The sequence below is a fragment of the Schistocerca gregaria genome, chromosome 3 (genome assembly GCF_023897955.1).
Source record: "Schistocerca gregaria isolate iqSchGreg1 chromosome 3, iqSchGreg1.2, whole genome shotgun sequence".
Classification (NCBI taxonomy): Eukaryota; Metazoa; Arthropoda; class Insecta; order Orthoptera; family Acrididae; genus Schistocerca; species Schistocerca gregaria.
Genome location: NC_064922.1, coordinates 722230996 through 722244087, shown reverse-complemented (window position 1 = coordinate 722244087; position 13092 = coordinate 722230996). Strand labels below are relative to the sequence as shown.

The 13092-nt window shown below is 44.4% G+C and overlaps 1 protein-coding gene across 1 annotated transcript in view; it reads right to left on the bottom strand.

The window, feature by feature from the left end:
• Positions 1-2162, bottom strand: part of LOC126354640 (trypsin-1-like) — a 54916-nt gene extending 52754 nt beyond the window's left edge. The window contains exon 1 of the mRNA XM_050004411.1: positions 1779-2162. Within this exon, the coding sequence (XP_049860368.1) occupies positions 1779-2156 (378 nt within the window). The 5' untranslated portion in view covers positions 2157-2162. The remainder of the gene's footprint in view (positions 1-1778) is intronic.
• Between the last annotated feature and the right edge of the window lie 10930 nt (positions 2163-13092).

Sequence of the window (13092 nt, the reverse complement as noted above, 5' to 3'; positions counted from 1 at the left end):
GAACGCTATTTAGTGGGATGGAGTTTCATGCCTGGGGCACTTGGTCAGTCAATACAGTTTGTTAATGACGATGGAGTTTTTGTAAGATGATATCCACAAGGAAGATTCTGTGACCAAGCAAGCCAAGGCAACATTTCGAAACCCCATAGAGCATGTTGCGTTACAACAGCGATGTGTGGCCAAGGGTTATCCTGTTGGAAACACCACTGGAACGCTGCAGCAGGTCGAAACACCAGACTAAAGTACAAATTTGCAGTCACGTTGCGGTAGATAACTGCAAGAGTGCTTTTGCTGTCATACGTAATCGCAACCCAGATCATAATTCCAGGTGTAGTTCCGGTACGAAAATACGCTGGTTGCAGGCCCTCAGCTATCTTTCTAACCAACACAAGGCCATTACTGGCACCGAGGCAGACCTAACTTTTGGCAGAAAACGCAACAGACGTCCACTCTGCCCTTCAATGAGCGCTCGCTTGACTCCACTGAAGTCTCAAATGGCGGTTGTTTGGGATCGGTGGAATGGACTGCACGGCGTCTGGCTCGGGGCTGTCGTACAAATAAACGATTTGCAACAGCTCGCTGTGTCACTGTGGTGCACCTGCTGTTCAAACTGCTGCTGCAGATGCGGTAGAGCCATACGCCGAACACGATGGTCTTCGTTCGCGATAATACCAAGTGGCCGATCGAAAAAAAAAAGGAAAACGGCGCTGACCACTATGGGACTTAACATCTATGGTCATCAGTCCCCTAGAACTTAGAACTACGTAAACCTAACTAACCTAAGGACATCACACAACACCCAGTAATCACGAGACAGAGAAAGGCCGAACGAAGACCGGTCTTCTTGCGTCCGTACATTGTCGCAACCACCGCTGATAGCAGTCATGTACAGTGAGTACATTCCCGCCAAGTACTTTTGCAATGGCGCAGAAGGAGCAGCTAGCTTATCATAACCTTATTACACGACCTCGTAAATGTTGAGTGAGCTGTTGATGATGGTGTCTTTTTCGCCTTGAAGGCATTCGTGACATGTACTAAGATCGTATCTATTCTTTCGGACATGTCCTAAAGGACAGATACCATCGATGACCATGCAGCTCGTTATAATGAAATTACAATGAAATGAACACCCTTAGATGCTTACAGGCGTTGACATACGTCAACGGGGTAAGATGAAAACGTGTGCCCCGACCGGGACTCGAAAGCGGGATCTCCAGCTTACATGGCAAACGCTCTATCCATCTGAGCCACCGAGGACACAGAATATAGTTCGGGACAAAACGTTGAGAACGTGGGTTTCGCGGGAGGAGTGCCAGAAATAAATCCCTGCAGTCGCACTATCCTTTGTGTCCTCGGTGGTTCAGATGGGTAGAGCGTCTGCCATGTAAGCAGGAGATCCCGGGTTCGAGTCCCTGTCGGGGCACACATTTTCATGTATCCCCGTTGGCGTATGTCAACGCCTATAAGCAGCTAAGGGTGTCCATTTCATTGTAATTTCATTCGTGACTAACATCAGCTCCCGCCTAGCAGCAAGTCCCGTCTCAAAGATAACTAACGCTCACGATGGTTATAGGGTTATTCGAAGCGAACCATATTTGCATGCTCATAGCGGCGATACTAGCACTACTCTCATGCGATTGGCACGAAGCTGGAAGTGACATCAAGTTTCAGGTGAAGAAATACGTCTAACAATTTTCGTTTATGTCGCACAACTCGGTGTTGCGACTTTTTCCCGTCTGTTTACACGAAGAGAGAGATGCACTTGGTGGTCGGTTTACCTGAATTGTTGCACCAAAGACAAAGGGGTCCGCGACCTCCACGACGCCGACGTCACAGTCGAAAGAGGTCCAGGAGAATCCGGGGTGGGGGTGGGCAGTGGGGGCGGCGCGCACGACGCCGCCGCTGCCCCTGGTGGAGGTGCCGGCGCGGACGCTGAGCCCGAGCCCCAAGTAGGAGGCGACGCAGTGCGCCGCGGTCAGCACCCACTGCGGCCTGACCAGGGCGCCGCCGCAGTGGTGGCGGCCGCGCTGCTGCAGCGACACCTGCCACGGGAAGCGCTCCACGGCCGCCGCCTGCCCGCCCACCACCCGGGCGCCAGCCTCGGCGCCGCCGGCCGCCGCGCTCACCACCAGCAGAAGGCCCACCACTCCAGCCATCGCTCTAAGAGTGCCGCAGCCGCCCGACCAGTCCATTTATGCTACCGCGTCTTCACCTGCGGCCTGCATTTACTGACCCAGTAACCTCACGGCGGTTCACCTGTGCGAGATAACAATATTTACCTCTTCAAATGTGGTGTCCTGTAGCGCCAGCCTTTCTTACTCCGGTGTTGACACTGTCTTTTATTCTTACATAACTCTGAGCCGTTCTCCTTTTAGAGTTGATGTAACATCTGTTTCTGCTGTTGCAAGACCACAAATGTATGGTCCGAGTGATTAGGAAACACCACAGAAATGCTTTCATAAATATTACGCGCTTGCTCTGATATCTTACATGGGTCATTAGCTGCCACTTCAAGTGCTATGCATCGTGTTTTTTTACTTTTTTAAACCTATTTTTTTAAATTTTGCTAACAACATTAAGCTCGCCTTAAATTCCTCTCTTGTGCCAACCTCTTCATATAAGAATAGCAATGCTGCCTATTTCTTTTTTCTTTTTTTGAGCCGTCATTCTTCTGACTGGTTTGATGTTACCCGCGACGAATTCCTCTCATCAGTCAAACGTTTCATGTCAGAGTAGCCGCCGGCCGGGGTGGTTCAGCACTTCTAGCCGCTACAGTCTGCAACCGCGCGACCGCTACGGTCGCAGGTTCGAATCCTCCCTCGGGCATGGATGTGTGTGATGTTGTTAGGTTAGTTACGTTCAAGTAGTTCTAAGTTCTAGGGGACTGATGAACTCAGAAGCTAAGTCCCATAGCGCTCAGAGCCATTTGAACCGTTGCAAACTACGTCCTCAATTATGCGTTAGATGTGTTCAAATCTCTGTCTTCCTCTACAGTTTGTACCGTCTACACCTCCGTCTGATACCACAGAAGCTAATCCCTGATGGGTTAATAGGTGCCCTACTGTCCGGTCCCTTCTTCTTGTCAGTATATTTATTTCTTCCTTCACCAATCCTGTGGAGAACCTCCTCATTACCTGACCAGTCCGCCTTACTTTCATAATTCTTTCCTAGCACCTCTTCCCAAATGCTTCGATTCTTCCCTGTCCTGGACTCCCCACAATACATGCATCACTGCCGTAGAGTGCTGTGCTGCCAAACGTACATTCCCAGAAATTTCTTCCTCAGATTAAGACCTATGTTTGACATTAGTGGACTTCTCTTGGCCAGAAGTACCCTTTTCGTCAGTGTTAATCTGCGTTTTATGTTAAAAAAAAATTCAAATTTGTGTGAAATCTTATGGGACTTTACTGCTAAGGTCATCAGTCCCTAAGCTACTTAACCTAAATCATCCAAAGGACAAACACACACACCCATTCCCGAGGGAGGACCCGAACCTCCGCCGGGACCAGCCGCACAGTCCATGACTGCAGCCCTCTTAGACCGCTCGGCTATCCCGTTTTATGTCCTCCTTGCTCCGTCTGTAATGATTTTATTCCTAACTAGGCAACAAAACTCCTTAACTTTGTCGACTTATTGTTTCACAATTCTGATGTTGAGTTGCTCGCTGTCCTCATTCTTGCTACTTCTCACTTCTTCCGTATTTCTTCGATTTACTCACTTGCACATTCTGTGCTCATTACACTGTTCATTCCATTCAACGCATCCTTCACTTTCACTCAGGATAGCAATCTCATCAGCAAATCTTGCCACTTATGTCCTTCCACCTGATTTTAATCCCATCCTCGAACCTGTCTTTTACGTCTATCATTCCTTCTGCGATGTTCATATTGAACAGTAGGGCTGACACATAACATTCTTGCCTCACACCCTTTTGTGTTGGAGTACTTCGCTCTGGGTCTTCCAGTCCTGTTGTTGTCTCTTGGTACATACTGTGAATTAACCGTCTTTCTCTAAAGCTTACCTATATGTTTCTCAGAATTTCGAACATCTTGCACCATTTGACATTGTCGGACGTCTTTCCCAAGTCGACAAATCCTATGAACGTGTCTCGATTTTTCTTCAGTCCTGTTTTCATTATCAGCCTCAAACCAGAACTGCCTTTCTGATGCCTTTACCTTTCCTAAAGCCAAACTGATCGTCATCAAACAGTCCTCAATTTTCTTTTGCTTTTGTACTTACGTCCTAAGTTGTTAGTTTGCAGTTTATTTCCTCTGCAAGTCCCCCAAGTATTTTGAAGTTACTCTCTGATGTCTCAACACATGTTCTGTCACCCTGTCACGTCTTTTCCATGTTTTCATTTCTTTGCCAGTTCTGCAGAAAATTTCCTCGATCGTTCTCTTATCGGTCCAAGTAATTTATAAAGCCTCCTACGGCACCACATCTCAGTCGTTTCGATTCTTTTCATTTCCAGTTTTCCTATGGTCCATGACTCACTTGCAAACAATGTGAGCAAATGAGAAGAAAACAACCAGCATCAAGACAATGCGCCGGCTCATACCGCATTGTCTGTTAAGAACTTTCCTGCGATGTACAGCATCACCGCGTCAGACAACACACCTCATTTGCCTGACTTAGCACAATGTGACTTTTATCTGTTCCTCAAGGTCAAATCTGCATCAAAAGGAACAAGGTTGCAGTTTGCTGAAACAGTGAAAGCAAAAGCGGTAGGCGTCACAGAGGGACACTTCCAGCACTGTTTCCATTAATGGAAAATTCGCATGAAACGTTGTATGTATAGACGAGGGAGGGTATCGGGAGTGACAGTAAGTAAATAAAACCTTGTATAGCAATAGCTCCGTTATTTTATAGCCACACCTTTCACATCAAAGTGGGTGCCTATGTGGTTGACGAGGTCAAGGAAACCTGCTGTCTTGGAAGCGAGTTATCACATGATGGACGCAGAAAAAAGGACTTACAACGCAGTCTATTACAGGCGAAGGGGACATTCATGACCAAAATAAGTCAACTATTATGAAACATGGCCCTTAATTTGAGGAAGAAATTTATGACTATTGTTGCTCTACTATAATACTTATGATGTTTCCGAGAAACAAACTAACATATGTTACATAAACGAAGGCCATGGCCACACTGATATGTCTGCAGACACCAGAGATGCTGCATTTGACTGTGATGGTTTCACGCTGCGCAGCTATTCGTTGTTCACCGTTGGCGCATGCGTCCTTACCCTGTCACTTTAGGAGACCCATTGTTTTACAACCACACATCGTAAAGTTTATCGCTAATCTCATTTCTGGTTCATCTCATTACTTTCACCATCTTCGAGTTTACTCTTACTACATAATCGGGACTCATTACAGTGTTCATTCCATTCAACAGATTCTGCAGTTCTTCACTTTCACTGAAGTTAAAACGTCATTAGCCAATCTTAACGGTGGCATCTTTCCACCCTCTATTCTAATTCCACTCCTAACTCTTCTGTAAATTTCGGCATTGCTACGTCGAAATATACAGAGCGGTGATAATTAAGCTGCTTGAGATAGTCACCATAAAGGACGAATGATCTTAGATCAATGAAACTCTAAGGGGACATTTGTATGGACACACGGAAAAGAAATAACGAATTAACCTTTGAAAGAAACGCTTTATAATTTCCACATGAGAGGGTAATGTTTATTAATTGCAATGTTTACGTTCGTGGCTACAAGCGTTTCTTAATGAGGCGATCGTTGCATCCACAACCTGGAGCCGCACTACATATAGATACCACTTCCCAATTTTTCGCAGTATTTTTCGAACGGTGAACCATGGACTCTTCAGCTGTCGTGACACATTTCTTAGATTGCTTGAAGACCACACATTGCGTTCAGAATTCTCAGCCATGACAGCAGTAATTTCGTCAAAAAATTGTAGCACAACTGGCCATGCCACCGGCCACTACCTGATACAATCCCAAAATCGTCCTTTAATTCAGATTTCCAAATTGGGTTCTTCAACCGCGGTACGGAAAGAGGACCAATTCGTTTTCCTTTAAGTAGTCAATACTCGTGGAGAACTGCAGAGCTATGCTGTCGCTTTGATAACAAAGCTTTACGAGTAATTGTTTGCTCATCTTGTCAAGACCCATGTTGGCTGAAACTTTGTTGCACACTGATGTCCAATTTCTTTTCAGCCTTACGTCGCAGTACCGGAACAAGTGTCTAATCGCAAGTCATGACACTAGCACTACTAACAACACAAAACCAGCAGTGCAGTCTAGACGTTATTTCTATTATATGATTAACATACTCTAAACAATTTTCTATCTATACAGTGTCTGGGAAAGTTTACACACCCTGCAGACTGAAAAGTAGGGAGAGGGGGGGGGGGGGGGGAGGGAAGAGTGCATTCCTGTCCTTAATCCTTTGTAACCCACATACTTCGTTCTTTCCCCTTTCTTCTTCTAAATATTGTGCACGACCAGCCTTCTCCCTAAAGGTTACTTTGCCTAAATCTTTTTCTAGGCTAACAACAGTAATGAACGTTTCTTATCCTTTCCTTACATGTTTTTTTTTTCTTTTTAATCCTTTCTTCCCTTACCAAGCCCAATGTCAGACTGCCTCCCTTTACGAAAGTCACACTGATCATCATTTGACAACTCCTCAGTTTTCGTTTATTATTCCTGTCGGCCAGTTGATGCATGAGTAGTTGATTATGTGCTAATTCTCACACTTATCTGCCTCCGCGCGCTACATAAATGTGTAGATGATATTTATGTGGAAGACTGATGTACGTCTCCAGTCTCAAAGATTTCACAACACCAACTTGAACAATCACTACGTTTTTAATTCTTAAAATGGTAATAGATATCCTAAAAAAATCTTTTCGATTTGCTTTATTTGGTCCTAAGCCTTCAAACGCTGCATTTACCTGTAATACTTGAACTCCTTTGTCTTCTATCTTGGCTCCCAATTACTTCAGCTATCACACCATCAGGCAATTCCTCCTGTTGAAGAGTTCTATCAGTAATCATTTCTGATCCCATTTCTTCACAGGTTTGTCTACAAGTACGTCTGGAATTGCGAGTATCCAGCGTGTATCGTCTGGACCACGTCATTTCAAAAGAACGCCGTCTTTTAATAAGTAGAATTGACGAACGCCGCATTGTCGCGATCGTCCCATATTTATGAATGGCTCTCAACACCTCAGCTCTGGCATGCTATGGCCTGTTCCTGAGAGAGGCTGAAATAGCATTTTCTCCAGCCACCCCTTTTAGATAAAGAATGATGAAGTTGTTTTCTCCACGATTACCATCTTCTGGGCTTACTAATCCTACAACTACACGAGACAGGGCGTCTGTAATGATGTTTTTGTCCCTGGGAATGTGCTCTACAGTAAACCGGAATTCTTGGAGGTACAATACCAACCGCCCCAGTGTTTTGTAGGATAACTTCGTGGTTATTAAGAATTGCGTAGTTCGGTGATAGGTAGATACCCTTTCCGTTCGACCAAAAAGGTAGTACTGGAATGTGATAAATGCCCACACAATGTGAGCCCATCCAATTCCGTGGCCGAGTAATTTCATTCACAGCGAGTGAGCAGCCAGCTTGAGAAGAAAATTGTTTTCCAAGAGGATTGATCGATGAAGTTCTTTGCTTGGACTAAAATGACACCCTAATCTGTCAATGAGCTCTCAGTCATTACACAGGTATCTTGAGAGAGGTAGGGGTGTGCAGGAATCGGTGCCTTGACTAATGCCTTTTTAAGTATCGTGAATTCTTCTTGTGCCTGCTGGTCACAGATCCAGGGAGCATTTTTTCCCGTCATGGCACAAAGACTTGGTATGGAAGTCAAGTTTAGATTCATATAGCGCTTGGAGAAATTAAGTAGTCCGAGGACCCCACGTAATTGTATTTTACTGGTTGGAATTGCGTATTCTGAAATCGCACTAATTATGTCCAGGACGATGTGTCCCAGGAACCTTTTCTTTTTTCTGTCGTATTGTGACTTGTCTAAGTTCACAGTCACAGCAGCATGTTCAAAGGCTTACAATAAACGATGCACCACTTCATTGTGGTCTACCGACGACTTCTCTGCCACGAGAATGTCACCCACATAGGGTGATCGTAAGTCTACAAGAGTGATACTGTTTAGACGTTTAATAAAAGCAACTCATGGTATATTTAGCTCAAACAGAAAGTGTTTGGATTTGTAACAGTTCCCATAACAGAGAAATGCTATGCACGGCCAGCATGAGAGGTGAAAATTATCTGCCAGAATCTTGCGCATAAATCAATTGACGACAATACTTTTATTCCATGGAAACGTTGGAGAGGCTCGTGCAAGCTCTGGGATCTGTCTGTTTCCGGAATAGTAATGGTGTTCACCTATCTTGAGTCCAACACTAACCGCGCAGACCCATCACATTTAGGAACTACAAGGAGCATGGTGGGCGAACGGTTCTAGGCGCTATAGTCTGGAACCGCGCAACCGCTACGGTCGCAGGTTCGAATCCTGCCTCGGGAATGGGTGTGTGTTGTCCATAGGTTAGTTAGGTTTAAGTAGTTCTAAGTTCTAGGGGACTGATGACCTTAGAAGTTAAGTCCCATAGCGCTCAGAGCCATTTTTGAACAAGGGGCATGAACTGTACGGTATCACCGCCTGTTCACTCACGCCTTTGTCCAACATGTCGATGATTTCTTTCTCAATCTGAGTTTTATATGTGAGCGGAATCGGGTATGGCTTCACAAAAAATGGGTGGTGCTCGCGCAACCTAAACTGATAGATGAAACCTTGGATCACACCGGGTGCATCCGAAAATACCCGCGCACCCCTCCGCAAAATATACTTCCAGTGATTCGCAATCTTCGCGAAAATGCCATCTTTTTGACGCTCATCAGACGGATAGCTCATCTGACTAACGTTGTTCACGAGGAACTGCATTTCGGGTCGCGATCGGGACCGAGTACGAAGTTTTAAGCAGCTCACTTCCGACTCGTCACACAGGACGCACTCAGCAAAAACAAGTACAGTGGTTCCTTCCGCAATTTTAACGGTCGTGGTCAGGTCAATTACTCCCTGGTGGGTATGCAGAAAATCGGTCGCCAAGATTGCTTCTACATTTGACAGGGGCACGATTAGGAAATTTGATTCGAATCACTCCCTTGACAGCCGGCCGGAGTGGCCGTGCGGTTCTAGGCGCTGCAGTCTGGATCCGAGCGACCGCTACGGTCGCAGGTTCGAATCCTGCCTCGGGCATGGATGTCTGTGATGTCGTTAGGTTAGTTAGGTTTAATTAGTTCTAAGTTCTAGACGACTGATGACCTCAGAAGTTAAGTCGCACAGTGCTCAGAGCCATTTGAACCATTTGAACTCTCTTGACACATAAATATAATGCGAGTCTGCTTCCTGATTTCAATACTCTTTCCACAAATTGCTCCACGCAACGGATGAGTGGGTTAAGCCCCCGTCTTCTCACATCTTAGAAACGCCATATAGCTCATGATGCTGAAGGGAATTCCAGTGTCGATTACGCACATAAGAGACTCTTCTAAAATTGAGATGATAACCACCGGATTAACGTCTGGGACCGTCATGCTAGTTGTTTCGCGCAGTAATCCTTACCTCATATCTTCCTTAGCAATAAGCCGCCACATTGCAGATTTCCAGTATGTTATGGCTTGTGACGACGCTCTCCGCATTTGGCAAATATCATTGAGGCGTGTGCGGTCTGTTGGTTGGTCTTACTTCAGTGTCATGTCCCGGAGGCACGGTGTGGTTTTGTTGTTCTCCTCGGTCATTGGGTAAACGATCTTGATTACGATGACTGCATTTTAGTTTAAGTTACTGGAAACGTTCTTCGAGCGAGGAAATGACCTCAGTATAGTTTCCTGTTTTGCTATCCTTGGGCCTATTGTCCGCTGCCCTCGAGTCACTTTAGATTAGTTTGAGTTCATTATTGCAGTTTGTATCATCTCCTTTTTGGAACGTTCATGATTAGTTAAAATGGTTATACTAATCGTGTATTCAAAGTTTTTAGATATGCGATGACATTTGATTTTTTGGTTTATGCATTCTTTGCATAGTTATTTGGCATACATTGTGGTAAATTTGCATTCCCCGGAAAGATATTGCCTGACTCCTCCATTTGGGTTACAGGTAACGGGAAAACCAGGTACTACTAAAACTCTGCCCGGGGTCTTCAGACTGGGAATGACTAAACTTTACTTAATAATTGCCAAATCCTTTACCGGTTACGTTCTTCCAGTGATTAGCTGGCCGCGGTGGTCTCGCGGTTCTAGGCGCGCAGTCTGGAACCGTGCGACTGCTACGGTCGCATGTTCGAATCCTGCCTGGGGCATGGATGTGTGTGATGTCCTTAGGTTAGTTAGGTTTAAGTAGTTCTAAGTTCTGGGGGACTGATGACCACAGCTGGTAAGTCCCATAGATCTTAGAGCCATTTGAAATATGTGAATCCAATGATTAAGAATGCGGTAATAAATCTTAATAATTTCGTCATGGTCACGAAATTTACAGAACACATATTTGTTATATAAAGAAAATTACAACATTCGTTAGCAAGATTGTCTTTTGCATATGAGAAACAGGAATGAATTCAAAAGTCTTTGCCAAAAATGGATTGGTAAACAGTTCATACTGACAATGATTCTACTATTTTAGTTTACGAATAAATATATAATTCTTCGTTAGTTGCATTGGTGGTGGCAATGTGCGTGCGCTACACTGGAACAGAAACTCAGGGTTCCACGTGTGGGGACCAGTGCGGTGCGACGGCTAGAGGGCAGAGACACACCCTCCTCGGCAATGTGGGGGCCGGGGCGGTGCGACGGCTAGAGGGCAGAGACACACCCTCCTCGGCAATCAGCTGTACTGGCAGGCTCCACCTCCAGAGGCGATCAGCCGTTCTGCTTTATTGGCGAGAGTACACGAATTGTTGGAGAAAGTACCCGAAATGGCACCGATCACAGGAACACATGAATAGTGGTTTAGATGTCTGTAAGTTATGTTACTCCACATTCATTCCACAGTTTTTCTTGTGTGTGAATAAATGTTTGCGCATGTTATATAAATATGTATTGCAGTCCAGGTTTCGTACACGTTTGGATCGATGAACTCAATGTTTTCAAGTCCCTACACAAAGAATCACTTTTTATTATGGCACAGCACTTCTGACATCCCGCATCGTCTGTACACGCTGTGGTACGCGTTTGTAACAGTCTTGTCGGTTTGTAGTGTTTATTGTTTTCTTGGTTGGTGCACCTGGCGTTGCAGTGTTCAGATGCGTTCTTTTTAACTGACAATGTCCGTCTCAAGAGTAAACACAGCTGCCTTCCATTCGCGCCACACAGTAACGTCTCTTTTTCGGCACAATTCTAAAGATATAGAAGTGTGAGTGAAGCGTTACTCAACTAAATATTTAACGGAATCATTGACTTCACTGTTAATATTTTTTTTTAACTAGACAAATACTGTTTTTTGCCTTGTTTCACAATTTGATTATTATTGTTACAGCACAACTTAGGTTTCGGATTATAAGCCCATTTTCAAGTACATTATTGATGATTACTGATAATTATATCAGCCGTATGATAACTGTCACTGCGCAGTTTTTTGTCTATTCGCGTCACACACAGTTTAGAGCTAGAATAGAGCGTTCTTGCACTTAAACCGCAATTTATATTCAAAAATTCATACTTAAACTGTCTTCCAAATCATTCATTCCGTACATTGCACATTGCACGTGATGAAAAAGAAGCGCTGTAAGCTTATAAATTCCTGCATTTCATGAGTACACGCACAAAATGTGACATAGATTTACGTGTTACATTTTTTCATTAACAATACTTTGAGATTTCATTCCTTATGATCACATCAGAAGTAACTTAATATCCCTTCACGCCGAAAATTTGACCATTTGGTCGTTTTGGACTAATTCTTGTGCTTCTACATTCATTAAAACTGATGCATTCTGCAAAATACTGTCACTTACAGGACGCTGCTGAATACTGCCATGTTTCGCTACAATGTGCCGAAATCTCTCGGACGTGAATGAACAGTTAAGAAGATACGTCTAAAGCTACAAGTGTCCCCAATAAGGGCGTGTCTCATCCTGGATGAGACACAATTACGGGCAATTAAAAATCAGAAAGGTCTGTTCAGTAAGTCGAAATCATAAAAGTGCTTCCGGAGCATGGGATAGTTGCTTGCTGGGGGCTCATTTTGACTTAAAATTGTTAACATGTTTCCCATAGCGTTGCGGTCAAAAATGTTGAAATGTCTGTGGCTTTCGTTACCATCTCAGAATCAAACAAAACATTACAATCGTTCATTTACGCAGACAGAATAAGCCAAAACTACTGACATACATACATAGATAACAATTAGTAAAATACAGGAATCATATTTAAGTTGCTATTTACTTGAGTAAAAATTTTGTTTCTTCTGTCATACGACATGGCGTACTAATGTTTATTTATTCTGCAGTAATGAAAGGTTTCAACGCACGGTGCAATTATAATTCTTTCAGGGCTAAAGTTCTTGGGTTTGGAACTAGGTAGCAACCTTCATACGGTATCTTTACAATTAAGTGTGGCCCTTTGTGGAAAAATCGTCCCCTTTTATTGACCCTCTTTAGACTATGGCTTTTGGGTGAGTCCACCGCAAGACAAGATTGCCTTCTCGGTGTTCATGAGTGGGGCTTCGATGTCTATTACGTTGGCGACTTCTGATTTGCGCCTGTCCGCCTAATGATATTAAAGCTTGCTCAGTTTTTTCCTCTGTCGTCATCTGTCTTGGTATCCCCAAGCTCGTAAGGCATCTCACTCCCTGGGACTTCGGTGTTTGTTCCCCCAGGTTTCCCGGTCGTGTTCGCACAGGAATGATTATCTCGTTTGTGTCATGCGCGTCAAGCACAAGGTGAATGTTACCGTTCTACTTGGGGACTGCGAGCAGCGGGCTTCTATAAAAATAAGGAGTCTCTATTCTCTCTCACTTCATTATCAGTTGCATCTTTTTGTATACAACGTCTTGCTTGGTTCAAGGAGAAGAGTAGCTAGTCGGGAGCATGTTTCA